The sequence below is a fragment of the Stigmatopora argus genome, chromosome 9 (genome assembly GCF_051989625.1).
Source record: "Stigmatopora argus isolate UIUO_Sarg chromosome 9, RoL_Sarg_1.0, whole genome shotgun sequence".
Lineage (NCBI taxonomy): Eukaryota > Metazoa > Chordata > Actinopteri > Syngnathiformes > Syngnathidae > Stigmatopora > Stigmatopora argus.
Window position 1 is genome coordinate 8,503,236 of NC_135395.1, and position 26,536 is coordinate 8,529,771.

The 26,536-nt window shown below is 45.6% G+C and overlaps 2 protein-coding genes across 5 annotated transcripts; one reads left to right on the forward strand and one right to left on the reverse strand.

The window, feature by feature from the left end:
- The first annotated feature begins 2,360 nt into the window (after positions 1 to 2,360).
- On the forward strand, positions 2,361 to 7,996 carry wfs1b (Wolfram syndrome 1b (wolframin)). The gene is made up of 10 exons (XM_077610353.1): positions 2,361 to 2,562; positions 3,173 to 3,392; positions 4,088 to 4,164; positions 4,236 to 4,380; positions 4,451 to 4,624; positions 4,696 to 4,776; positions 4,849 to 5,012; positions 5,074 to 5,310; positions 5,391 to 5,509; positions 5,948 to 7,996. The coding sequence occupies exons 2-10, from the start codon at positions 3,203 to 3,205 to the stop codon at positions 7,539 to 7,541; spliced, it is 2,781 nt and encodes a 926-aa protein (XP_077466479.1). The 5' UTR covers positions 2,361 to 2,562; positions 3,173 to 3,202; the 3' UTR covers positions 7,542 to 7,996.
- Positions 7,997 to 9,418: 1,422 nt separating this feature from the next.
- Positions 9,419 to 26,422, reverse strand: LOC144082621 (serine/threonine-protein phosphatase 2A 55 kDa regulatory subunit B gamma isoform). 4 transcript variants are annotated; one of them, XM_077609891.1, is made up of 14 exons: positions 26,100 to 26,422; positions 25,737 to 25,839; positions 23,126 to 23,252; positions 22,816 to 22,973; positions 22,288 to 22,608; positions 20,359 to 20,521; positions 15,628 to 15,725; positions 15,398 to 15,563; positions 13,734 to 13,846; positions 13,458 to 13,635; positions 12,749 to 12,913; positions 11,449 to 11,618; positions 10,581 to 10,672; positions 9,419 to 9,875 (listed from the first exon to the last, which is right to left on the reverse strand). In XM_077609891.1, exons 6-14 carry the CDS (start codon positions 20,438 to 20,440, stop codon positions 9,578 to 9,580), a joined length of 1,362 nt encoding a protein of 453 aa, XP_077466017.1. In that variant the 5' UTR covers positions 20,441 to 20,521; positions 22,288 to 22,608; positions 22,816 to 22,973; positions 23,126 to 23,252; positions 25,737 to 25,839; positions 26,100 to 26,422; the 3' UTR covers positions 9,419 to 9,577. The 4 variants fall into 4 exon arrangements, with proteins under 4 accessions (XP_077466017.1, XP_077466018.1, XP_077466020.1 ...); XM_077609892.1 differs by having other exon boundaries at positions 25,737 to 25,842; XM_077609894.1 differs by lacking the exon at positions 20,359 to 20,521.
- Between the last annotated feature and the right edge of the window lie 114 nt (positions 26,423 to 26,536).

A 26,536-nucleotide genomic window follows, 5' to 3' on the forward strand; every position in this document is an offset into this window, starting at 1 on the left:
CTGTCTGTGCTCATCACCGACCTTTCTCTTCACGGCAGGCTTTGAAAGAGACATCTCTGGGGCTCTGTAATATGGTTTTCCACTTGGAATGAGTCTCGGGTTGATCTTTCACATTCAGTCGCGCGGGTTTGTGGCGCATGTGCACTTTCGCTCTCCGTTTCAATCGCGGAGATGGCTACAGACACTGACACAGGCTGGATCACGGATCATAGCGCCTCATTCAGTTCTATGCTGAGAGCAGTGGAGGAGTGTGCGCGCCGAGCGGAGTGATCGGCCTCACGGCTTCTCCTCCGCCCAGCTGATTGGAGGAATGAATGAGTGAGTGAGCGAGGCACTGGACAGCCCGGCCGATGTCCCGCCCTCCAGAGCCGTATACCTCACCGTGATTGGTTCATTCAGCTCCGAACCAAAGTTCCCTCTAATTTTTTGTTGGTCTGAGCAGAAAGACAACCTCCCTGAGCGCACTGAGTACCAGTGTGAGCGACATCATCGGTACTCGGATGATTCGCTTAAAGACGTTTCGCCGACGGACGTTTGACAGACGGGCAGGTCGCCGAATGGACGTTCCACCGAACGTTCATTCGGCCGAACGGAGGTTTCGCCGAAACGGGATTCGAACGCTCGCCCCGCCGGATCGTGTGTGTACAAGTTTTTCAACCTCGGCCCGCGGGCCATATACGGCCCGTTAGGATTTTTAATCCGGCCCGCCGCCGGTGTTTTCCAAATTATAGTAAAAATCAATGTTCGTCTACCATCAATGGCAGTCCGGGAATAAGCACTCTTGGGCAGGCAGATGTAGCAGAACCGAGCCGTAAAATGACAGCAATCGGGTCAAATCCATCCTAAAACAGCATTTAATGATTAAATACAAATACTGGATGATATCGCGATGGAGGCAAAAAAACGTCTATAGACGTCCATTCGCCAAACGGCTCAAAATGCTCTCAAATTCGGTCAAATCCAGCTGAAAACAGCGTTTAATGATTAAATACAAATACTAGTATTTGTATTTAATCATTAAACTAACAAATACTAGTACGAGTCCGTCTGTCAAACGTCCGTCGGCGAAACGTCTTTAGGCGAATCATCCGGTCACGACATCATCATTGCTCGCTATCGGCACACCAGTATCCCACCTGCCACAAGCAGGTGCATGTCAATGTTCCCTCTAATTTTTCATGTAAAACAAGAAAAACATGAGTGGACAGAGCTACTGCCACTGGCTGCCACTTAAACGGCGCCATCATGGGGAAAGGGGTAAAAAAAAAAAAAAAATTAAAAAAAATAAATAAATAAATTTTTTTTAAAAAAAATCGATATTTCATATTAAGACGGGGGCCGCAAATTATCGTCCCGCGGGCCGCAGTTGGCCCGCGGGCCGCAAGTTTGAGACCCCTGCTTTAGAGAAATGGTTGCAGCACCTTGAAATGTACAAAAGGGCCTCTTTATCCTCTCAATTGGATCGAGGTAATCTACTAATCAAGAAACATTTACATAACTGCCTCATAGCAGTGGCAGTTAAGCCTGCCCCCAATTCATTTTTATGTCTGCCATCTACAATCAAGTCTAGGAAATGTTAATTGAAGTCTTTCCTCAGTTTGTTTATCACCATCAGTTGCATGCAAGGACTTAAAAATACTGTGATTTTTCCAGTGTTACAGTAGTTTTCTTATTTATTCATAAATCTGGCTTTTATTAAGATTGTATTAATTTATAAATGTATTTGAAATGGCATAAACTTTTTAAAAAAATGTAATAATTAAGCAAAATATTTCATCGTCATCCGCAGTCCTTGAGAAGTGGTGCAGAAAAGGAATGAATGTATTTAATGCTAGATGCTAATATTTTTAAAAGATAATGATCTAAAATGGTCACTATAAGGGTTAAAATTCACAAGTGTTGAATCTAGTGAACACAGCACCTAAAAAATGTTAATTGGTAAAAACGCTTGTTTAATTTTTAAATGAAAGGAATGCTGCCATCTCCTGGCTAATCAGAGTATATACACTAGATTCATGTGTTTGGTAATACATATACTACTAACATAACAAAAAAATGCTCTATTCCAATGTTTTTCCAACATACATAAATAATATATATTAAACATAATAATGTAAGACTAATAAGCTAAGTAAAGCAAAGCGTTCTACATTGCGAGCAAATATATAATAATGTAAGACTAATAACCCTAACAATAATAATTGGAATGAAATATAAGAAAGCAGTGATGGTCAACAAATATAATATGAAATACGATCAATAGTTTTTGTCTGACGAGCCAACTACAAGTTTCCTGCTTTGGTAACCAATCAAAACCCGTGAAAGAATTCTTCTGACCAATCATAGCGGTGGAAGCCGGAACCAGCTGTTATGTCTCTGTAGCATGTCGTCAAACTGGACTGAAACAACCGATCGTAACAACACAGCTATAAAGCGACGCTTTGTGACTTAACTGAAGGATAAAATGAAACGGGACATATGGTCACCCTGAGGAATAGTTCTTCTCAAAGGTCGTCTTTCTCCAAACGGATCTAGACGGACGTCTTTGTCAACCTCATAAAGGTAAGCCGAATATCCAATACTACTAGTAATATAGACAAAAGAAACTGACTTAGCAGTAAAAGCACTCCACCAAATCTTTCATAACAACTGTGCCGAGAAATCCAGCAAATTCTACCCAAAACACAACAAATCCGACAGAACTTGCTGGTCTTGTTGTGTTCTAGTACTGGTCTTGCTGGTACAGAAATCGGCATACGATGGGATTTCTTAGCAGGGAATAGGATCATCTACTACGTATGTATGTTTGATTTGTACCGAATTCTATTTTGATCAAAGGTGGCTTTGGGATAGATAGAGGTCATCGGCTAGCTTTCAAATCCATCTGTTGGGTTTGCTTAGTGGGGCTTTCCAAAAGGACAAAGCAGGTTTCCACTTTGGGAACTGGGAGGGATGTCACCTTCTCCATTTAGCAGTCCAGTGGAAGAGAAGAATGCACCCTGGTCTGATAAACCACACCACAGTATTTCGTCCAACTTAGCCTGGAGTGGCACTTTAAGAACTGAAGAAATACTGCCATGTGGTTGTAAATCAGGATTTTGAAATAGCGACGAATTGGAAGAACTCCCCCCACAAATGTCGTATTCAGCATCATCTGACCTCTTCTATGCAGGGATCGACCCTCTCTCCGCAAGAAGTCACCATGCGGACCCCTCTGCCGGTGCCCCCCTCCCAGCATATCTATCTGCGCTCATCTTCGCTCCCCACGCCGACCGCTTCGCCGGTGGGCTCCCCGACCAGAAGCCCCTCTCAGCTGGGGAGGGCGCAGCTCAACGCGGCTTCCTCGCCCGGCGTTGGAACGTCCACCGCGGCTCCGACCGTGCCCGCCGCGGGTGAGTTTTTTTTTTAGATTAAAAAATGAAATTATTGCTTCGATGTGTCAGGATACCATGTCCTTGACTTACAACTGTTACATCCCCTCCACTATAGTTCCTGGTAAGCTAGCGCCTAGTTCTTGTCTGCATTTGTGCGGGTTATCCGGGAGTATCGCTGTCTTTTTTTAGATGATGGCCCCAAAGAAAAAAATGTTGGGTCTTCTAGGATCCACCCAAAAAATTGCATTTCTTGTAGAAATCGGTAAAGACGTACTTACCGCCATGTGCGGTCGATTGGTCGCCGGTCGACGTGTGAGTGTAGAAGAGTTTGTATGTACATGCGTTGTCCCTTTAAGAAGCGACGTCAGTCAGGGTCTTAACAAGTTGTCCAACAAAAAACAATAAAAGTCCGGGAAATTTGGAGCTTTTCTTTAGCCTAATAATTACTAGGGCATTAAGTATGACTAAATAGTAATTCACAGTTTGTATTTAGGGAATTTGAGCAACGGTTTAAATGCTAATTATCACTTACCTTCCGGGCAACCAAAAGACCGGCGACCAATCGACCGTGTACCCTTACCGCGGCTCCATTTTGTGCTCATCCAGACCTTAAGTCGCCAATGGTTGAAGTCAAACAACTTCAGTTCACGTCACCTACAAATAAGAATTTTTAAAAATGATCTTTAATCATAAATGAATATCAATCCTTTCAGAGGAGCCAGAAGAGGAGACCAACCTGGAGGAAATGGCTGAACGAGCCAAGTTAGGCGACGCTCGAGCGCAGACCAAGGTCAGTGTCGAGCAGATGGCATGTTCTTATCTTGACGAGGACGGCGCTAAAGCGTCGTCGCGTCCCTCCAGATGGGACGCTTCTTCCTGGCTCTGGCCCAAGATCGAGACGAGGAGCTGAACCACTGCACGGCCGTCGGCTGGCTGCTCCGGGCTGCCAAACAGGGCCGCAAGGACGCCCTGAGACTGCTGCAACAGTGCCTGAGCTCCAGGCAAGGTAGCGAGGAGCGCCCCCCCCCCTGTGGCGCCGGTTTCGGCATCACGCCGACCGCCGTCCTGTCCTCCAGGCATCACCCTGGAGAACTTTGAGGAGGTGAAAAAGCTGTGCACGGAAAGCCGTTTCGAGAGGGGCGTTCGCAAAGCGGCTCTGCTCGTCTTCTGGAAGTTGAACCCGGAGAGGAAGAGGTCGGTGGCGGTTTCGGAGATGCTGGAAAACCTGGACCGGGTCCACGAGGTTCAAGGTCCGAAAATGATACGGCGCCTAATGAAAGAAGACTTTATAAACAAATCACTTTTTAAATTTTTTTTTTAGACAAAGCTGTCTTTCCGGGCCCGCTCAACAGCTCGACTAAAAAACAGAGGAGAGTCCTGGAAACGATGGTGACCAGCGAGCGTAAGTGGGAGGGGCCATTCAGCCAATGGACCAATCAGCCAATGGGAGGCCCTCAATCCGTGCTCTTTGCAGCCACCTCCCACTTGGGAATGGACCAATTTGTGGAGATGACCAAGAGGTACGCCCAAGGAATGACGCCGCCTCTGGCCACGTCGACCGGGTCCGCCAGCGACGATGACGACGATGACGAGGTGGCGGCGGCGAGGAACCCGGACGAGCTGCCGCTCCACCAGAAGGTACGGCAAGGAAGGTCGGCAGTGCCTTTTTTTTTAAAACGTGATGGCTTTCTGACGGCAGCTCCTCAAGTTCCCCCTTCACGCCCTACTGGAGATCAAGGAGCTCCTCATCGACTGGGCGTCGCGGGCAGGCATGCAGTGGCTGGGCGCCCTGATGCCCACACAGCACGTCAATGCGCTGGTCTTCTTTTTCATCATCTCCAACCTGACCGTGGACTTCTTTGTCTTCCTCATCCCTTTGCTGTTCTTCTACTTGTCCTTCTTCTCCATGGTCATTTGCACGCTGCGGGTATTCCAGGTCAGATTGCCTTCTTTCCCACGTTCCTCGTTGTCGTCGTCCTTTCCGGGGGTAACCGAAGACACATTTTTCCTGGGCAGAATTCCAAAGCTTGGGAGGACTTCCGGGCCCTGAGCCATTTGTTGGCTCGCTTTGAGCCCACCCTGGATTTGGACCAAGCCGAGACCAACTTCGGATGGACGCACCTGGAGCCCTATCTGTAAGGTGCCACCTTTTTTTTCGTAGCGAAATGCCGGACTCGGTCGCTCGTGCAAAGCGTAGAAGGCGTCTTCGGTTCGTGGGGGGTGCAGGCTTGTTCAAACTTTTTTTCTCTGTTGAAAAAAAACTGAGGATGCAAAGGCCGACTTGAAATCCTTTGAGTAGATGATTGGAATCAGATTTTAAAAATGGGTTTTTAAAATGTATTGTTGCTATTAATTTTCTTTTAATTATATATTTATTTTAAAGTTCAGAAAAATGTGAAAATCCACGCTGAAGAACAAAAAAAAAGGTTGCTATTATTGCGGCCACGTCTGGTCTACATTAGTAACGGCAATATTGACCGTCCTATGAAAAAAAAGGGGGCGGGGACTCGTAGTTGATATCAAAGTGAGACGTTACCATTGGTTGGCACTGAGAAGAACGTCTGGTACTTCAGGTACTTCTTGCTCTCGGCGCTCTCGGTGGTCTTCTCCTTCCCCGTGGCCGACGAGTCGTGGATCCCGTGCTCGGAGCTGGCGGCCGTGGCGCTCTTCTTCGCCGTGGCCGCCTCCCTGGGCCGGCGCGCCTCGGCCACGCCCTCGGCCCGCCGGGCCCTGCTGACCCAGGCGCTGTCGGGGGCCTGCTCGCTGGCCGGCCTGCTGCCGGACTCCCCGCCGGCGCTGCGGTGGTGCGGGCGCACCTGGCTGTCGCTGCCCCTGGGCGGGGCGCTGGCGATCAACGTGGGCGTGCCCTGCGCCCTCCGCGCTTACCTGCTCTACCTCCTGTTCCGCATGGCCCGGCGGAGGGCCCTCAAGGGGACCTACCTGTGCCTGCTGCCCCACTCGGTCTGCTTCACCTGGCTGGAGCTCTGCCTGGTCTTCCTGAGGAACGCCTCGGCCTTGGGCCTGGCGCGCACCTGCGCCGGCTACTTCCTCTTCCTCTTCGCCCTGCCCACGCTGTCCCTGGGCGTGGCGGCGGCGCTGGCCGTTCAGCTCCTGCGCGCCTTCCTGGCCCTGGAGCTCACCAAGATGGCGGCGGCGGCGGCCGCGCTGAGCGTCTGCTCGGCGCCGCTGCTCCTGAGGCCGTGGACGCGCTCGGGCGTGAAGCCGGCGGCGGCGGTGCTGCTGCGCTCGCTGTCCGGCAGCGGCGTGCTGAAGATGGTGGCGGTGTGGCTGAGCGCCGTGCTGCTCTTCTGCTGGATGTACGTGTACAGGGCGGACGGCATGAAGGTGTACAACTCCACCCTCACCTGGCCGGAGTACAGCAACCTGTGCGGTCCGTCGGCGTGGAGGGAGTCCAACATGGCGCAGACGCAGATCCTCTGCTCGCACCTGGAAGGACACCGGGTCACCTGGACAGGGCGCTTCAAGTACGTGCGGGTGACGCACATTGAAAACGGAGCGCAGTCGGTCATCGACCTGCTCCCGGTTTTGCTGGGCGACTGGATGCGTTGCCTGTACGGTCAGCCCTACCCGGCCTGCGAGGGTGGGGTCGACTCCAGAAGGGGGCCCTCCCAATGGGGGCCCTCCCAACGGGACCCCTCCCACCGGGACCCCCTGTGCAAACTCAAGGGCCTGGCCAAGCACGAGTGCCACGTCAAACGCTTCGACCGCTACAAGTTCGAAGTGACGGTGGGCATGCCGCAGGAGAGGAGGGGCAAGAACGGCACGTTGGTGGCGGCGGAGGACGAGGACGCCACCAAGGACGTCGTCTTGCGCGCCAGCAACGAGTTCAAGTCGGCGCTGCTGCACCTGAAGACGGGCAGCCTGGCCGAGTTCAGCACCGTCCTGGAGGGACGCCTGGGCTCCAAGTGGCCCGTTTTCGAGCTCAAGGCCATTCACTGCCTGTCGTGCGGCGACGAAGGCGGCCAAGGCGGGGACACCGACGATGACGACGCCCGCCGGCCCACCCGTAGGCACTACAAAATCGAGCGCGACTGGCGCCGTGCGGTCCGTGGTGCCCTGCAGTTCGCTTTCGACTTCTTCTTTAACCCCTTCCTGACTGCGCAGTTCTCGGACGCCGACGCTGTGACGGAAGACAATAGTTTGTAGTTATTATTTCAGATAATACGGTCAGCTTTTGGCGGGGAATTTCCAAATGGCTTCCTTTGGAAAAGCAGTCGTCATGGTCATTTGGCGTTGCCTTTTGACCTCCCAAAGGTCAACAGAACTTTTTGAACAAGCAAACTGGACTGAAAAAAAATAGTTAGTTGTTATCACGGTGCAATTCTTTATAATTTTATATGTCCATTTGGGGGAAAATCTGTCTGGTGGTGATATAGTATTGGCTTTCACACAATGCACCGGAGTTTTCGGTCCACTCGTTCATCCTGAAAACAAGACACCAATCAAACTTTCTTTGGTGAACGTAAACGACACTACATATATTCAGTTGCTGTTTTATAATAATTTAAAATCTTGTTTGCATTGTTGTGCACAAAAAAAGACATGCCAAGAATAGAGTAACGTTGATTAGAATTTGATACTCAATAAAAACGTCAGGAGAACTGTTGTTGTTTTTGTTTTGTTTTAAAGAATAGTGCGATACTACAACAACGACACTGGGTGGCGTCCTAGAACTCAAACGATGGATTTCAAAACCACAGATGGAATCGTTTAATTTTTTTATTCCAAAGAAAAAACTAATAGATAACAGCATTGATTATAAGTGCCCGTTTAACAGCTTCGTCGGAGCACAAAAATATGCAAAAAATGGACATTAGTTTGGTCAGCATGTGGAGAAAAGTGGATTTTTTTTCTTTTTATTCAAAAAAGTGAAAGAAGAGAATAATTTGTTCTCCAAAAATAAACAATTCTGCACAATAGCAAAGTAATTGGTGAGAAAGGCCGAGGAGATGAAAACTCGCATCTCTACGGTGTCGCTTTGGACGCAATCATTCTTGCTGGATTAAAAATTGGTACATACAGACATTATTCAGGCCCTTTTTTATTTAATTAAAAAAATCATTTCCCATTTGTATTGATTCTAAAATGGGCTACTTCCTGTCCAGCAAGCGTATGAAGCGATCACCAGTAAACATGCGTTGGCGTTTTTTAAAAACGCAAAAAACGGAAAGAAATTTCTTTCTTCGTGCTGTAAGCGTTTTTTTTTTGTACAGCCGGCTCTAAATATTAAAAAAGGCAGCCAAGTCAAGTCGAGTAGGTTAAATTTGTTGGACATGCAGCACACGTCTTGCTTCATTGCTGAATTTCTAAAGAAAACTAACTTTTTTTGGCTTCCCAAAAATGCCGCTGCAAGACCAGAAGCAAAATCTGGGAGAGGATTTGCAAACATGTCAAGGGGAAAAACACATTCGGCTTCTGGACCAGACGGTCGGTCGTCATCGTTATCAAACCAAATTGAAAGTAAAAATGGACCAAAGGGCCCATTTGTGGTCTAGGGTGCTGGTAGACGTGGTTTGGATGAAAAATGAAGGACATGTAAACATCTTTTCAGTCGGGCTGGATGTAGCATCGCTACGGTGACAACCTCCATCCCCATCGTATCATATTTTGAGGAACTTTTGCTGATCATGATAGCAATTCACCTTCCTTTGGTCATATTTTGGGAGACACCAATTGAAGTTTTCATATAGCCAAAGATCATTCCCTCTTGAATAAACTGGGGACGTCTCCCCCAAATGGGGGGGGGGGGGGGCGACCATTCTCCACGGAACAGCTTGAACAACACGGACCCATTGGAAATGGTCGTGAAGGGATGAAAGTGAAAGTCCAGAATTCTGGGTAAGCTACAAGCTAGGAGACCGATTTCTTCAAATGGACATGGCTTGGGAAGTGAAAGCAAAAATGGAAACTCCTGAAATATCGTGATAGCAGTCCAAGCTATTATTGATCCAATTTCAGTCAAATTTGCCCTGTAATGAGGCTATCTTGGCACAAAGATGCATTTAATCCTTCATTTTTTGGGGGTTTCGGGGGGACTTTTCCTGTTGAAAATGGAGTTGGCTTCGTCGTCTGACAGCAAAAGCTTCGTCCGAGGGAAAAAAATTCAGTCAGAGGTCAAAAATCAATGGTCGCTCACCTACAAATCGGTCCCACGATGGCGTCCATTCAGTCTGCCGGCACGCTCAGGAGTGCATCTCCGAGTTGAGTTTGTCCTGGAAGATGTACAAGTTGTTGGTGGCGGCGATGGCGATGATGTTCTCGTTGGGGTGCCAGGCCGTGTGCAGGATCTTCTTGGCAAAGTCCAGGCTGTCCACGCCGATGTCGTCCTTGCGCCGCTTGCCCCCGGTGCCGCACACTCGCCGGGGCTTGAGCACGGCCCGCGGCTTGCTGCTCTCCCGGGACGCTTCCAAGGTCACGTCGCGCTTGGTGTTGCGGTCGAACATGCGAAAGAAGTTGTTGTAGGCTCCCGTCATGATCACGCTACACGTGGCAGAGGAGCGCAACCATTAGCATCTTGCGCTCGAGTGTGGATGGGTGATGATGGAAATGAAATTGAAATTCACGTGGGTGGCGTGGCGTGATCACCCCACTAATCGGAAGCTAATGGCTTCCATTTCATTCGTCAATGATTTGTAGGTGAGCGATCATCTGGAAATGATCCAATTTCACGCCACTCGCGATCCTTTGGGGTTTTGAAACGATTATTATTTCCATTTAAACACGTTCCCCAGCCGAAGACGCCCTCTACTGGCTAACCTAATCTCATAAATTAGCCCTGAAACGTATAATAATATATAATATAATAATATCCGTCCCAAACCAAATTTGTTTGTGATCTGTCCGGATCGGCTTTCTTAATGTCCTCCCCGCGAACTACCAAGTGAGTGAGACCTGGTGCCCTCCCACTCGGCGGTCTAAAAAGGTTGCCATGTTCTGATAAACCCACCATGTTAGCATTCTAGCTACATTTGTCAGCAAGGCAACACTAATAAGACATTTACTACAGTACGCATTTGCCCCAAGTTCTTTTTTTTTTTAAATGAAGAATGGAAATGAGGTCATGGTTGACTGCCAGCTTTTCCCAGTCCAAATGAATTGGTCACACTGACTTACTATCAATCACCACACACAAAGTTTAAAGGCTGTCAATGGCCTTGTCAGAGTTAAGAAAAATGAAAAACCGACCTGTCGGAGCCATTCCAGGCGCACTCGAACTTGTCGAAGATGCAGTCGTTTTCATAGAGGGAGCACAGCTTGCTGCGGAGGTAATCGTGAACCTTCAGAAGAAGAAGAAAAAGAAAGATTGGAAATGAAGCCGCTTGACTAAAAAGTACAGTACAGATTTAAGTCATATTTGGACTAAAGTCCGAAAATCATGAGATGAAGAACATTTCATTGCTTATTTTTCCATCACTCGAACTGCCTGTGTGAAAAATGTGATCATTTTGGAGGTTTATGTGATTCCTACTAATACAATTTTGATGAGAATGACTATTATGAATATAGGTGTCATAGTTTTAAATGAAAAGATTTTCAGATGCTGGTGTCCCCTAAGATTTTTTCACTGCAAAAAGTGTGCCGCAGCTGAAAAAAGGTCGGGAAACACTATCTTATTCGAAGCTACTTGACCGGACTGCAAGGAGACAAGCGCATCCTCGAGGAGCCCCGTTTTGTTTACTTCCAATTTTGCCGTCCCATCCTAACCTCTTATTCCTCCCTCCCTTCCTTCGCTCTGCTGCATTGCAGATCTAGGTGACAGGCAGTGTGTGAAGTATCCCTTCTTGCCTTCCTTCTATCATCCCCACAAGGCTGAGAATAGCGCCCGGAGTCCTCGGGTGCCCCCGCGCACTCGGAAACGGACGGACTGAATTTTCGGACGGCACTTTAGTTCACCTTGTCCTGACTCGAATCAAATTGAATTGAATGCTTTTATTGTCATGGTACAAGTGTGATGAGCTTTCAATCTTTGGCCACATTGTCAGACAGACTAAGAAATAATCCTAGATAGACGCTGGATTGGAGCCAAGCGTAGGGAGAAATAATAGTGACTCACTTGGTAGGTCTCCAGGGGTTTGCTCTCCATGTTGAGGTCCCAGACTTTGGCAGTCAGGTAGTCTCTGGTCAGCAAGTAGCGGCCGCTGTGGCTGAACTTGACGTCGGAGACCGAGGAGATGATCTCGGAGAAGAAGGAGCGAGCGCTGGGGTCCTCGGGCTCCTCAAACACTGAGGCGCAGAGGCAAACGTCAACTCGACTAAGTCAGATCAATTTGATGGATTGAATTGCAACTTCTTGACAGGTGCTTTTGTCAATATCACTTAATGAATTCAAGTGCTCCAAAAACTTACAAGAGCAGCTCTCTAGTAAATTCCGCAAATGAAATGCTTCAATTGGCACTTTTTTGTGTGTGTGGACAAACTCGATATCATTTTCTTACATCATTGCACCATGTTAAAGCTTTGTGAGTCAAATAACCACACTTTTTTGAGAATCCCAACTAAAACTTTTCTTTTCTACTAGTCAAATAAAAGCTAGCGTTTAGAATATAATGCTTTACCGCGATGTTTATTGCTAGTAATGTTATGAAAAAACATGGGTATAAAGGTATATTTTAAGTGATAATGGCTCAATGTTATGTGTATGTATATGTATGCAGGCGTATATATATATATATATATATATATATATATATATATATATATATATATATATATATAGTATATATGTGTATGTATAATGTAAAAAAAATATTTATATACTGTATTTTCATGACTATAAGGCGCACTGCATTATAAGGCGCACCCTCAATGAATGACACATTTTAATTTTTTTTCCATATATAAAGCACACTGGATTATAAGGCGCCCTGTCTATTTTGGAGAAAATTTAAGACTTTTAAGTGCGTCTTATAGTCGTGAAAATACGGTATATAAATATATATATATATATATACATACACATACATATATATATATACATTGTATATATATATATATATATGTATGTGTATGTATATAAATATATATATATGTATATATATAAATATATATATTTTTTTTTTCAGCAACACAATTTATTTATTTACCTATATATTTATTTATGTATTTATTTATTTACTAACTTGCTTATTATCTATTTATTTATGTCTAAAATGTATTTTTCTGTGTCTGTATTCTCACCCTCTTGCTACTGTGACAATGAAATTTCCCGAATACGGGATGAATAAAGTGATCCAATCCGATCCAATCTAAAGAACAAGACAGTATGCTGACAGTTGACGGAACCACTTGTTATTTTGGACTCTTTTCGAGAGCTCAATGGCTTTAGTTACCTTTTGGGGGGCGGATGTACTCACATTTGGAGTGTCGGTCGCACAGCGCCGCCTCCCTCATGTCGCACAAGCGCAGGGTGCCCTTGCTACTGCTGTACACAAAAAGGTTACAGTGATGGGGGTGAAACTCCGCCGCCGTGATCACCTCGGTCAGGTCCTCCATGTTGGCGGGCTTAATGTCCACAATGTCTGAGAGAGGAAAAAAGCGGCCTCGCTCAGGGAAACAGCGGACGGACAGGATTTTTGCCACAGCTTAAATGAGTCCCTGGGAAACTCATTAGAAATCCACACGAGGCGGTGTCAGAATTATGGAAATGAAAACGCCAGCAACTCCACGATCATTACGAGAGAGGGGAATAAATCAATAGGAAATATAGAAGGGGCGAAAATGCATTTGACAGTTGGATTTTAATCGAATAAATCCCCGGTAAGGGGGACATCCTGTAACCTCTCGAGCTGCCATAATGCTTAAAGAATCTGTAATATTTATGAAGCCTGTGAATTATTCATTGAGGTATATTTTCCCTCCCCAAGACAAATAATAATCCCTTCCCCCAATAATGTTTCTTTGTGTAGCAAAGTGCTGCTACATTTGTAGTAAACCGAACATTTAGGCAACTCACTGGATGCCATTGACGGCACCAGATGGTATTTTTCCATGGCTTCTCCGTCCCCTCGTTTGCGACCCGGCGAGCGCCCCCGCGAACGAAAGCCCCGACTCGGCAAAGGATACTGAAGCTGCGGTCGGTGATGTCCAGGTGCCAGAGGTTAATCCTGAGGTCGTCGGCCGACATGTACGTTTCGTGGTCGGAGTTGACCGAGATGGAGTTGACGTGATAGGTGTGGGCGTTGGCGAACACTCGCCGCGGGCTCACCTCCACCATCAAGTCCATGGGCTTCAAAACAGGCACCTAGAAAAGACGGCGAGATCTTATGCTGCTACAAGCGACGGACGGCAGAGGTGAAGACAGATGATTCCTACAAGTGAGGAGCTATATTTGGAACGCACCTGCAGGGAAGTAACAGTGGAAATGTCCTTGATGCGACCCTCTTCATCTTTCAGGTTGTATCCTTCTGGACGTTTGTCTCGTTCGCTCACCTTCCACAGCTTGATGGTTTTATCTGGTCAATGAGAGAGAAATAAATTAGTCCATTTGCACTCAGCGGCTATTCATTCAAATGGATGTAAACTGCCAACATTCATTTTTACTGTATTTGTGGATTGACGTCTGCTTAATCTTTGATTATATTTGGAATATTTTTTGGAAAATTCTGCGCGGCCCAAATATATTGATTTCTACCGAAACCGATTGTGACCAACTATGAAAATAGCGATGTGCTGGTCCTATTTTCTGTACTAAAGTTTGAGGCGAGTTACTTGATTTTAATAATCTGCTGATACAGACTTAAATCCAATCCAATCCAGTCAGCGCCGGATTCAGCTCATCTCATTTCCTGCCCGCAAAATAATTGACGCCAGTTATTGTTCTGCTGTATTGAAAGATAAGATGGCCATTTGCTGACCTGTCACTCTTTCAGTTACTACCGTCTTTTGTCTCCATCTTTGCATCCTTTCTTTGTGGGAGCCTTCAGATTGTTGCCAATGTCAGAGAAAGGGAGCAAAATGGTGGCCATTATTGACAAAAGCACCTTACCTCCCTTATTTCCGATGACCGAATTTTCTCGCATATAAGCCGACTCCGCGTATAAACCGCACCCTTAAAATTGCTGAATTGTACAATTTTGCCTGTAAAATGTTCACCTCCATATTCATGGTTTTAATAGGGAATACAAATGTGTTACTTTGAAGGGAAAATCTTTACAAAAATCATCGCACTGAGATTCTGTATGAATCGAAAGGATGGTCTGCTGGATTGCACGTCGATAAATTCAAAAAGGAAGTCATGTGAGCAGTACAACCAGGAAGTTTGTCCATAGCGGTCTAGTTTGTAAGATGGCGGCGCCCTGAGCGCGCAATGGCAGGCATAAATAAGTTAGTTTTTTAGCCTTTTACGCAAGATACAGTATTTTTTTTCTTTGAATTTTATTCATAGAAATCAACATAAATTTTGGTTAGCAGTTTATCTGTTTATCTTTTCTCTTTTTTGAAATAAATGACTGTATCGGCCACATTGTCTTGCGTTATGCCGTTTCCTGCGAGTCAAGTCAAAATTGTGCGCATATTAGCCGTACCCTTCATGCATTCATGTTTTTTTAGCGGCAATTATGGCATATATGCGAGAAAATACGGTATGCCCTAAAATGGGGACAACTGTATCTAAAATAAAAAGAGGTCAGTGGAAATTTCTGGTAAATCTTTGATTATTGTTTCCCTAATACCCTTTAATACAACAAAATAAATAAATAAATAAATAGGAGAAAAAAAACACTTCCTACTCAGTTCAAAAATGACACGCAGAAAATCCCCTTGCACAACGTAAACCTAATAAATCTCTTTATCTAATGGAAAAGCTACTTAGGTTTTGTAACTGTGATTTAAAGGCCTTAATGCAATTTATTCCTCTAATACTCTTCACTTTGTCGCATGACTGTCAAAAGGCCGACCCCGCGTATCGCCCACTTGACGTCTCGGACTTGACGTCATCGTTTAAACCGGCGCGAGGCAACGGCGAGAGATTTAAAAAGCGCTTTTTTTCTAGCGCCGACACTCACCGTTGGTAGAGAGGAGAAAGTGTGCCGCGTTCTGCTGAGGCAGCCATCGAATCTTATTGATCTTCTCCTCGATCTCCAGACTCTTAAGGTAGTCGAACTCGGGTTCGTGGCTCTGGAAAGTGCTGTAGACGTTGTATTCTCCTTGGCAGAACAGCTCGTTTTTGCTCTGTGGGCAGAGGAAAAAAAGGTGTAAAAACAAAGTAAGGAGCTTGACTTTTTGCCGCATCTACCTCAGGTTCTCGCTGAAAGATGACCACGCGTCCTCCCTTATCCCCGGTGGCCAGCAGCTCTCCCGTGTGGTTGAACTCGACAGTGGAGATGATGTCGGCTGCGTGGGGACAAAAAAAAAAGAAACAATGACGGAAGGGCAAGGTCATTCATTGGAGGTGTTGCGTCAGGCCAAGAAAATCAGAAATGACTCATAATTAATTGCGCTAGGGGAAAAAAAAGTCAAGAGCACACAAAGAAAAAAAAAACAAGTGTCACGTTTGTGTCATTATGATTCATTCATTGTAACACTACAGCCGACAAGAGTCCTGCCGTGTCACTTCAGTCATCAAAAGCGTATTATTCTTTTTTTTTTTAACAAACCATTCTCTCTTTGCCACAACAATGTGGAATAGTTAGATTTATTTGTCTCCATATTTATGGATACACACCATATTGATTGTTCTGTATATACTCGCTACGAATGGGAGGAACCTTCCAAAAAAAGATACAGGTGCTGATCGGACAATGGTTCTTCTTGCGACCAATCTAAGTGAAGTGAGCGGACGCCTGATGTTGTCAAGACGGTACTCAATAATGAATGAATGGATGGATGAATCTGGCGGGAGCGTCTGGCTAGCCGGGCTACGGAGTACCTGTAGCTAATATTTCAAATTCAACTAAAAACAGCTACAAATGAGGAAAAACCCTTCAACAACATTCCAACTTTCAAAAGGGAACGAACTCATTCCACTGACGTCAAGTAAGCGATCATCGTTTCGGTTCACTGCCAGCCCTCGGAGTCCAAATGGATTGGACAGCGCTTTGCGAATCAGTTGAATTGGCCCAAAAAAAAGGGTCCTCAAAAGCCATGGGTGGAATAAAAGCAGCGTGGACGGGGGACATTTATTCAGTGTTGAAATTGAAAGCTGAAGCTCTGCCAATTTGGTGGCAGCCTTGACTGAGAGACTGAATTTATGATGAGGACAAGCAACCCTTTTTCTGCCCTCGCTATCCCCCCATTTGGTTTCCAGACACAAGCACAACACCACTTCATTTCTAACACGCTGACTCAAAAAAAATACCCGGGGTTATCACTTGTTCTTCCACGTTAGACATTGGATAGATTGTGTTTGGAGCGCATTGCACTTTTTTTCTCCCCCCTCATCTTTGTGGTTGTCTCTCCACATTGGAGCCCGCCTGACTCATCCCTCCCCCACAGTGCTCCACAGCCCGCTAGTCCACTCACTGGTGGTGATGCTGGCGGTGGTGAAATGGGAAAAATGGAGAGAGAAGAAGGGAGGTGTGCAGGGAGGGGGTGTCCTCCAATAAGCTGGGTTTCCTTGGTAACAGGCTGAGCCCGAGAGTGGCGACGGCGCTCCTCTCGGTTCGCCGTAATGTGGCGTTCGGGCGAGGAGAGGGAAGTGGGATTTCATCAATCCGGGAAGAGCCAAGGCGGATAAATAGTTGGCCTACTTGAGTTCCGCCCATTAATGAATTCCAACAGGTAGACAACATTATTACAGCTCATCATTAGAGTGCAGGCTAGGCTGCTAATTGCTACGCTAGACGGAGGAGTCAACGTATGTCTGTCTGTGTGGGAGAGGGAGACAATAGTGTCGTTGCCGTCTGGAAGAAAATGTTAAGCTAAGCAAAAAAAAAAACAACAACGACAGAGCAACACCATTGGAGCGGCATGAAATACGCGGTGTGGATTGGTCTCGTATTTCCCTGAGTGTATCTCTCACTAACATACCTGTCAACCTCTGCCGATAACTGCCCTTATAAATGATTATGATTCCCCTTACAAACCCCCCAAAAACCTTACAAACACCGTACGAGTCGTACGGTGTTTGTAAGTTTTTTGGGGGGTTTGTAAGGGGAATCATAATCATTTATAAGGGCAGTTATCGGCAGAGGTTGACAGGTATGCACTAACTTTTCAATGGAAGGAGAGAAAAGACAAGTGTTATGTTGTGGTGTATGCTTATCTACAAGGTTATCAGTACTGTGGATGTGTGTGTGTGTGTGTGTGTGTGTGTGCGCGGCAAGCCAACTGTTTTGGCCTCCCACCGACAGTTGATTTGCATCAGCAGGGCCTTCTGACTCACTGCAACACTGCTGCGTTCTCACGTGCAACATAACGCAGCAAATAAATTCAGCTAAAACCATGGAAACACATCCGTTACAAAACCCCTATTGCAAATTGGCAATGTTTGTTTTGTAGCCACCGAGGAAAAGTGGGCGTTCCCTCAGGCATTTCTGGGTAGACTAACTAGAGAATGGTAAAAATAAAGTTTTTAAAGAATAAATATCTGGCATTTTCACAAGGGGTCGTCAACTTTGTTTTAGGATGTGTGTTTATATTACAACTTATTATTAAATTAACGCTCAATGGCAGAAATCTGCGGTTTACGGCTTTTTACCATTGAATTCAATAAGTGTTCAGTATTGAGAAAAATAGGAGGGCAAGAACATTCTTGAAATCGGGGGTGGGGAAACGGGTCGTGGAGGGCCGCTGTAGGTGCAGCTTTTTGGTCCAAGCGATTCGGCTCAGACAGTTGAAGCAACGGGGGATGGGCGGAAACGACAAGCACCTGACGGCAATCCATTGATTGCACTTGTAGGACACCAAATGTCCTCTTTATGGCTTGGATTGAAAACCTGCACCCTGTGGAATATTTTCACCACCCCTGCAGACTAAATAAACAACACACCAGAACCAGCTAAAATTGCGAGTACGTCAAACTCTCATTCAAACTGCTTGGGCCTTCAAAAACGCCAACGGTTTTAAAGAATACATATCTGGCATTTTCACAAGGGGTCGTCAACTTTGTTTTAGGATGTGTGTTTATATTACAACTTATTATTAAATTACCGCTCGATGGCAGAAATCTGCGGTTTACGGCTTTTTACCATTGACGTCAATAAGTGTTCAGTATTGAGAAAAATAGGAGGGCAAGAACATTCTTGAAATCGGGGGTGGGGAAATGGGTCGTGGAGGGCCGCTGTAGGTGCAGCTTTTTGGTCCAAGCGATTCGGCTCAGACAGTTGAAGCAACGGGGGATGGGCGGAAACGACAAGCACCTGACGGCAATCCATTGATTGCACTTGTAGGACACCAAATGTCCTCTTTATGGCTTGGATTGAAAACCTGCACCCTGTGGAATATTTTCACCACCGCTGCAGACTAAATAAACAACACACCAGAACCAGCTAAAATTGCGAGTACGTCAAACTCTCATTCAAACTGCTTGGGCCTTCAAAAACGCCAACGGTTTTAAAGAATAAATATCTGGCATTTTCACAAGGGGTCGTCGACTTTGTTTTAGGATGTGTGTTTATATTACAACTTATTATTAAATTACCGCTCGATGGCAGAAATCTGCGGTTTACGGCTTTTTACCATTGACGTCAATAAGTGTTCAGTATTGAGAAAAATAGGAGGGCAAGAACATTCTTGAAATCGGGGGTCGGGAAACGGGTCGTGGAGGGCCGCTGTGGGTGCAGCTTTTTGGTCCAAGCGATTCGGCTCAGACAGTTGAAGCAACGGGGGATGGGCGGAAACGACAAGCACCTGACGGCAATCCATTGATTGCACTTGTAGGACACCAAATGTCCTCTTTATGGCATGGATTGAAAACCTGCACCCTGTGGAATATTTTCACCACCGCTGCAGACTAAATAAACAACACAGCAGAACCAGCTAAAATTGCGAGTACGTCAAACTCTCATTCAAACTACTTGGGCCTTCAAAAACGCCATCTTACAAGATTTTCCATCTCGTGGAATGCCGTTGGTTGTTGACAACACAATCGCTGACACTTCCCTCTAGACGTAAAAAAAAAAAAAAAGTGAAGACCTAACTGAAAGCGTGGGACTCAGAGCTGGAAGAAGGCGGAATTCTTTTCCATTTTTGTTTCATACCAAGAGCCACAATGGGTATGAGAAGGTGGGAGGGGGAGGGGCGAGTAGCTTCCCCACTGTCCCAATTACAGATATGTCAGCTTTGGGGAAAACATCCACCATTAAAGCCTGGCCAGAAACACACACTCCTCAAAAGGGAGGGGCGAGACCACGCTCAGCGGGATGTGTTTGCGGACGTTGGCTAGTCTGCGTGCGCGCCGTGTATCTTCCCGTCTACGTGTGCACGAGTGTGTGTACTCAATTACCCGGTAGAGAGATAAAGGGCTTGAGGACAGGAGGGGAACGAGCGTCTGGGGTTCAATTGATCCCTGCCCTGCAGTTTAGGAGTTATCTGTGAAAAATAACTGGCATGTTTTGGTCTGAAAATGTAATGGCATGGCATGGGGTGTCGGACACGAGGAAGCTGGTGCAAGCCTAATGCTCATTGACACAAACAATTAGAAGCAGCATGCCGGAAAAAACACCTCGACGCAGATAAGTAACGCACATTGATCCGTGCTGAAATGAATCAAGTTCGACTATAGCGTGACAAAAGATTGGGGGATTTGTGCACGGGGTGTTGAAAAGTGTGACGAGTGTATGAATACACAAATGTTATCTTCGACTTGGGGAGCCGGAGCATGGTCTGATGGATCTATTTAAGGAAATCAATGGCACAGACGGGCGCAGTCTGAGATAAAAATAAAGCGGCGGGTGCGGAAATAGCGACGCGCCAGAGGAATGACACGGGCTGACAAAATGAGCTATGAAGTATTTGTCACGCTGAATTATTCCTCCTGGCGTGTGTGTGTGACCTTTGAGGTGAGAGGAGGATAGAGCGCACACACCTTCGGTGTAAGAGGCAAACGGCTCGGGCTCCAGAGAAAGGGTAGTGATGTCGGAGCACAGCACCTGGATGGGGCTCAACATCCTGGGGGAGCGAGTCTCCGGGGTGGAGAGGGGTGGAGGACGGGAAGGGCCGAGCGCTTCAGGCTAGAGCCGGGAGCAGCCCTGCAACAGGAGCAAGGAGGGAGGTCAGGTCAGGTCAGGGAGGTGGCAAAGGGGTTCAAAGGAGGGCTCGGGGTTACTACATCACCACATTTTTCGCCAAATAAGGTACTCGTTCGTCTTTATACGACATCTACTGCTAAATATTAGAAGCTTTCAGGGGAAAGAGATCATCATGCAGGAAGAACAAAATGAACATCAGTCAAGTTCATTTGTCAGGGTAATCCCTTTGTAGTACATCTCTCAAAGACGTGAAAGAAAAATGTTCCAGCGCATTTCTCGAAATAGTGACGAGCAAACAATTAGAAATGTTGGCACACTTCCGCTCAAATAAGTGATTTTTTTTCCCTCCTGAGTAAAAATATCAGAATAAAAATAACAGTGTGCGGTAAAATGTAGTGTATCCGTCTTATATTGCAAGATGAATTGCCAGAGGGCAGAAATGTTCATTTTTGGGGGAGCTATACGGTATTGAGTATTCTCCACAAAAAAGGCTCACAATCAAAAGCCTGAAAAAAACAACCACACATGAATAAGTTATTCCCAAAAGTCTGGGGGGGGAGCAGAAGGCAAGGCCCAATATTTGGTTGACTAATATTTCATGAGTCTTAAAAAGCCTCCCAGGAGAAAAATTCGACTGCAGTCGGAGCTCTGGGAAACAAAGACGCAAAGAGAAGAAAAGAGATGGAGAGAAATGGGGAGGGCTTTGCGTGGAGGAAGCTTCGGCACCCCTCCTTCTTAGGTTTGAAGGCCAGAGGACTCCCCGTGGAAAGGTCTTGGGATCTACTTTTATGCATGCGCGCACACACACACAATAATATAATGTGAGTGAACAAAGACTCACGGCAGACAAAGTGAATGACATTGAATATGTGGAAGCTACATTGCACGCGCACAAAAAAAATACATTTTAAGGGCCACTCACACACCTTTCATGAAGGCAATGTTGGCTCATTTTTTTAGCAGAGTTCGGCAATGATGCGAAATGCTTCGGAGAATGCCGGGAAATGGAGATGGGGGGGATGCCCTCGTCATTTTATTCGCCACGGGTCCTCTGGTATTGATTTACTGAATGTGCTTCCACGATCTTGTCAGCAAACACTTGGCAATGTGTTGCACGTCCCGTGCCCGAGTCCAATTTGCGCCCGTTGAGAGGTCGGCGGTAATTCCGCCTGAATAATGCTCGTCCGAGGGTTTAGGGAATCGTTATTCCGGCTATTATTGGTGGGCGGGGACGAGCTGTCAGTCATACCGGCCAAGCGTGAAAGGCGGTATGTTTTTATCACCGGCTGTTGCTATGGCGATAATGGGTGATCGCTGGTGACCGGTGTTACCAAAGACTTCCTGTCGCGCTGTGGATTTTTTTTGGGACAATGCTAGTATTTACTGAACAAGTGTGGATGAAAAAAGGTCAGAGCGGCAAAAAAAAAATCAAAATCTTTCGGAACGTGGCGAGAAAGTCGCACAGTCGCACGTGCAAAATGTGTCGCTTATCAATAGGGTCTCTTCCGGGCAAAAATGTTCGACTACAATTGAAAAAAAAATGGTGGCATGTGCCGATGTACTGGTTGCAATATTTTAATTGAGAAAGAAAAGACTATTCAATTAGGTAAAGTGGACGTTCCTGGTTTTTGGTGCTCAGTCAGCACTTTTTTTAATCCATCGTAAATTTTTCTAAAACCATTACAGCTAGTCCTGACATTTATTTTGACATTTTGTCCAGATTGGAGTTTGGTTCGCGTGTCACGTGCGCTTGCCGGTCCGCTTACCTTCAGTCACATAGTTGTGGTCGGGGAGGAAGCCGCGGTGGTCGAGCGTCGGGGTGGCGTCAGTGTCTTCGCCCATCGGCGGGGCTGAGGGGAGCGCCCGTCCCGGGGGGGCGGCGTGGCGAAGCGCTATCCGAGGGGGTGGCGGGGAATCCGGCCGGTGCAGCGCCCATTACTGCTGCTCGCCGACGCCTCGTCAGCACCGAGCTGCAGTCATCCTACAGCTGATGAGGGGGAGGCGGGGTGGCTTGGGTGGGGTGGGGGAGCCAGTCCCGAGGCTTGAGCGAGGGTCCTGAAGCTGGCGCGTGTGGGCCAGATGGAAACCTGCAAGGAGGGAGGTTGCGCCACTTTTTTAAAGATAACTTCATCGAGCTGGCCGATACATCAAAGCGAAATGATGGACTATAGTATTCGGGTAATCCGGGAGAAGAGAGGGAGTGGGGGGAGGGGATCGAGCGGGGTTTGCTGTCTCCGCAGAGACGAGATGCTTCTGCAGTAAACTCGCACATCCATCACCAGAAATTCACTAACCTGCGCTTCTCTTCTGCGGGATCTCGAAAGTCTTTAAAAATCCTCTGGGGGGGGCCGGACCAAAAAAAATTACTTTTTTCCCATTGGCTGCTTACTGATCCTCGGCGGTCCGCTCTTCCAGGGTGAGGAAAGCCCGTGGTCCTGCTGCAGTCTGCGCTCTGCTATGCAAAAGACGGCGTAAAAGGTAGAGTGAGGGGGAGGCAGCGAGGGAGGGAGGGAAAGTGACTGCCATATAGTGAGCGTGTGATGCATGAGAGCAAGCCACGCCCACTACGGCACACGCCCAATCGGGTCTCCGACGGAGCCTTGCCTGCTCGCAGGTTATTAAAGAGCTGAAGTAGGTGACAGCAGTGGCAGGGTGTCGTTAGAGGGAATTAACAAGAGATAAGACGGATAAACGGCTGTCGCGCTTGTCACCGCGCCGACGAGAAATCAACCTGGACACATGAGAATGGAGATGATGAAGCAAAAAAACTGATGGAACCAATGTAGAAAAATCTAACGATAATATGTTATCAAATTTTCTCAAAGGATCTGAAACATATCATTTTGCAAAAAGGTGTCCAATTGAATGACATTTTGTTTGTGAAATATACAAGAAAAAAAGCAGTCATTTTATTTTTAAACCACTGCTCTTCAACCTTTACAATTGATGAAAAAAGGAAAACTATGGAGGTGGAATCATGCCAAAACTAGAGAAAAATGTGTCTTTTGCTAAAGAATGTCTTTCAAAAGAGAAAAAAACATGGCTTTTTTTCTCTTGCGGATCGAATTGTTTCCTTTTTTTTTAGATCAAAGTGCTTTTTCTTGTGGATGGAAGCAAAGTACAAGACTACCTTAAGTCACATGACAGGCAAATAATACCCCCACCAAGCTGTCAAACAACACTAAATGCAAATGGTGACATATTCATCCCTTTAAAACAAGATGGAATGGGAAAAAAATCATTTGAATAGATCTTTGAAATGCAAATGACTCTTCAAATGAACCCATAATTTGACTGTGAATAACCATTAGCGACCACAAGATGAGGCATTTCTTTCAAAGTGGCAAAGAAAATCCCTCATTAATTTCCCCACCACGGTCAAGCAAAACACGGACAGAGCGAAAGCCCTTCAAATGAAAGCGAAGACGCGCTCGGATGCTTGAGCAAGGCTGCCAGTAACAGTTGGCGCTGGCCGAGTGCCACTGGGCAATAAACATGGCCACCGCCCACACTAAACAGCAGTATAGAGTCGAACTGTTTATCTGGCTTTCCCGGCATGCCGAGGTTGCCCTTCCCCATCAATTTAGAACCCACCCGCGGTTCAAATAGAGTGCCTGGCTTGTGCGGGTTGACACGCCACAACGTCAATTGGCTCCTCAGCCAAACAAAGCCAGGTGCCTACATTCACCCAGCACAAAGAAAAGGATCACACTATCAAGATGAGCACTGACGCCATTCCACGAAACAGGTTTATAACAGTAGTTTGTCCTTGTTGACCCCTCATACGTGACCTGGCCTGTCGCCTGTGGCAACCGAGCTATTAAGGCTTGAACCTGTGCTGTTGCCTTGGCAAAAGAGCACTGCAGGCCAGCCATCGCTAACGTTAATTGGACACGGATGTGAACATTGCGCGCTAGCTAGCGTTATTTGCCAGCAAATGTGGAGACAGTTACAGTCGTTTTCGGGGGACAAAATCATTGCCTCTATGTTGTTTAGTTTAAAGGCCCCATATTATGATTTTTTTCACCTTGTTCACTTTCAATCTCGCCCTCCTACTTGAAATGAGAAAGGGTATTATAATAATAATAATAAATAATTGCTATTATGCTTGGGACTTGTTTTTTGCCATTTTAGAGGACCAAAAAAAAAGAATGTCTCCTGTTATTTGAGGTAAATTAATGTTTCATTCTGTAAAATTGGCCAACATTTATTTTTTTAAAGACTATTCCATTTGAATTTGTAGCAAAAATGGATACATTTGCACAAGGTAAGCACATTAATCAATTTTCATGTTAATAGGTGTATTAAAAAATAATTCAAATGAAGTGCATTTAAAACAAAGCATGATTACTTAAGTCAACTAAAGAGTATTCCAATTTAAAAAAAAAATCTTAATATAGAGATACACAGAGTACATATACATGCACTCAGAGAACGGCTATACACTCACTTTTTATATATAAAGTATGTAAGCAGCATCCTCACACAAGTTTTATGATATTAGCACATTAAACGAGCACTTAAATATGATCAGCAAACATTGGATCCAAGCAGTGCCCCGAGCAGGGCTGTTGTAATCCCTTAAAAGAGCAGTTTCCCTTCCCAGTAATGGCGAGCCACATGAAACAAAAATCCCAGGGGACAGCGAGACCAGAGATTACGATTAGAAGCCTCGGCACATAAAAAGCACCAGAGGGAGAAGCATGTTAAATGTTAAACCCGACACAGAAAAATAGAGATCACATGAGCGGGATGGGATATTAGCGAGTGCCTCCTGTAGAGCACTACTAAATATTTCCTCCCATTTGACATCAACTTGACATATTTTGAGAGAGTGGAGCAATAACTGGGGTGTCTGGAGGATCATTTTACTCCTGGGGGGATTATGGGATATCGTGATGGACTGACACTTAGGGCCAAATGCATGTTATTTTGTTTTAGTTCATTGGTGAATTAAAGCAGCTGCCCGTAGGCAGGAGAAATAAAGTGAAACATGGCCACATAAAGCGTAAAGAGCACATTAGAGCCTAGCAATATATTGTCATTGTGACATATCCATTGTCAGAATGAACATTAAAAACACATTTATACTAAATAAACCTACAGTGCAGGAGTGACCCATGAAATCATTACATATTGTTCGTGTTTACTCAATATCTGAGGCAGAAATGGACAAAAAAAATAAAAATACTATCCCCATGTATTTATAATATACCTGAATGATGGACATCCATGTGCTTGATTTTTTTTTCTTCCCCCCCTCAACTCGGTGGTCCAAGGTCAGCTGTTCATTTGTTGCCTTTCCAGCTGGTCTAAAGCTGCTTAGAGCAGAAAGGAGATTACAACATGTTTAAAAGAAAAAAATGCATAAACAGAAAACACTAAACAAGCACCATGACCTCTTTGGAAACACACGCACTCACACAAGGTTTGCCGAAAACTCAATTGGGTTTTGATCTGGGATTTAAATGTCACAGAATGTACAATTGTTACTTTATAATAACAAGAAACTCGATTTACACCGTATGTAGACAAATGCTCATTATAAAAACATAACATTAATTTAAATGTTACTCACTTTAAAGTCAGTCATAGTCCGTTTCCAGTCATCTTAGTAGAACCGCTTTCGATAAGTCTTCGCACACTGAGGAAGAAAGTTTGTCATATCGGCAATCTTCTGATTTAAAGAGACTGGTAATGCTGACAATGGGCAAAATATGTGCAAAAAACAGAGGAAACTGTCAGAAAATGTGGGGCATATATAAAACATGCTGATGTCAATATCTGGATTTGGAATAATCCTGCCACCCAGTGGTGAAGGAAGGTATTAAGTCAAATATCAAGAGATGCTTTTAATTTACCAGGCTGGGAAATAAAATCCTATATTTAACTTGCAAATCACTAATTACCCAAGTTATTTTAACAAATATTTTGATTACATTTTCGTGCCGTTTGTCTAAGCTTAGCAACTGTATTTCCTTAAAAAAAAATAAAAATAATTGTTATGAAGTGCGG

Excerpts from the sequence above, each read along its gene's own strand:
- LOC144082621 (XM_077609891.1), bottom strand. The coding sequence starts at position 20,440 with ATGTTGAGCCCCATCCAGGTGCTGTGCTCCGACATCACTACCCTTTCT. Across the intron at positions 13,847-15,397 it reads CTTTCTCCTCTCTACCAACG|ATAAAACCATCAAGCTGTGG; the intron begins GTGAGTGTCGGC and ends CTCATTGACCAG. Across the intron at positions 12,914-13,457 it reads CATCACCGACCGCAGCTTCA|ACATTGTGGACATTAAGCCC; the intron begins GTATCCTTTGCC and ends TTCCTCTCTCAG.
- wfs1b (XM_077610353.1), top strand. The coding sequence starts at position 3,203 with ATGCGGACCCCTCTGCCGGTGCCCCCCTCCCAGCATATCTATCTGCGC. Across the intron at positions 4,381-4,450 it reads GTGCCTGAGCTCCAGGCAAG|GCATCACCCTGGAGAACTTT; the intron begins GTAGCGAGGAGC and ends CCTGTCCTCCAG. Across the intron at positions 4,625-4,695 it reads CCGGGTCCACGAGGTTCAAG|ACAAAGCTGTCTTTCCGGGC; the intron begins GTCCGAAAATGA and ends TTTTTTTTTTAG.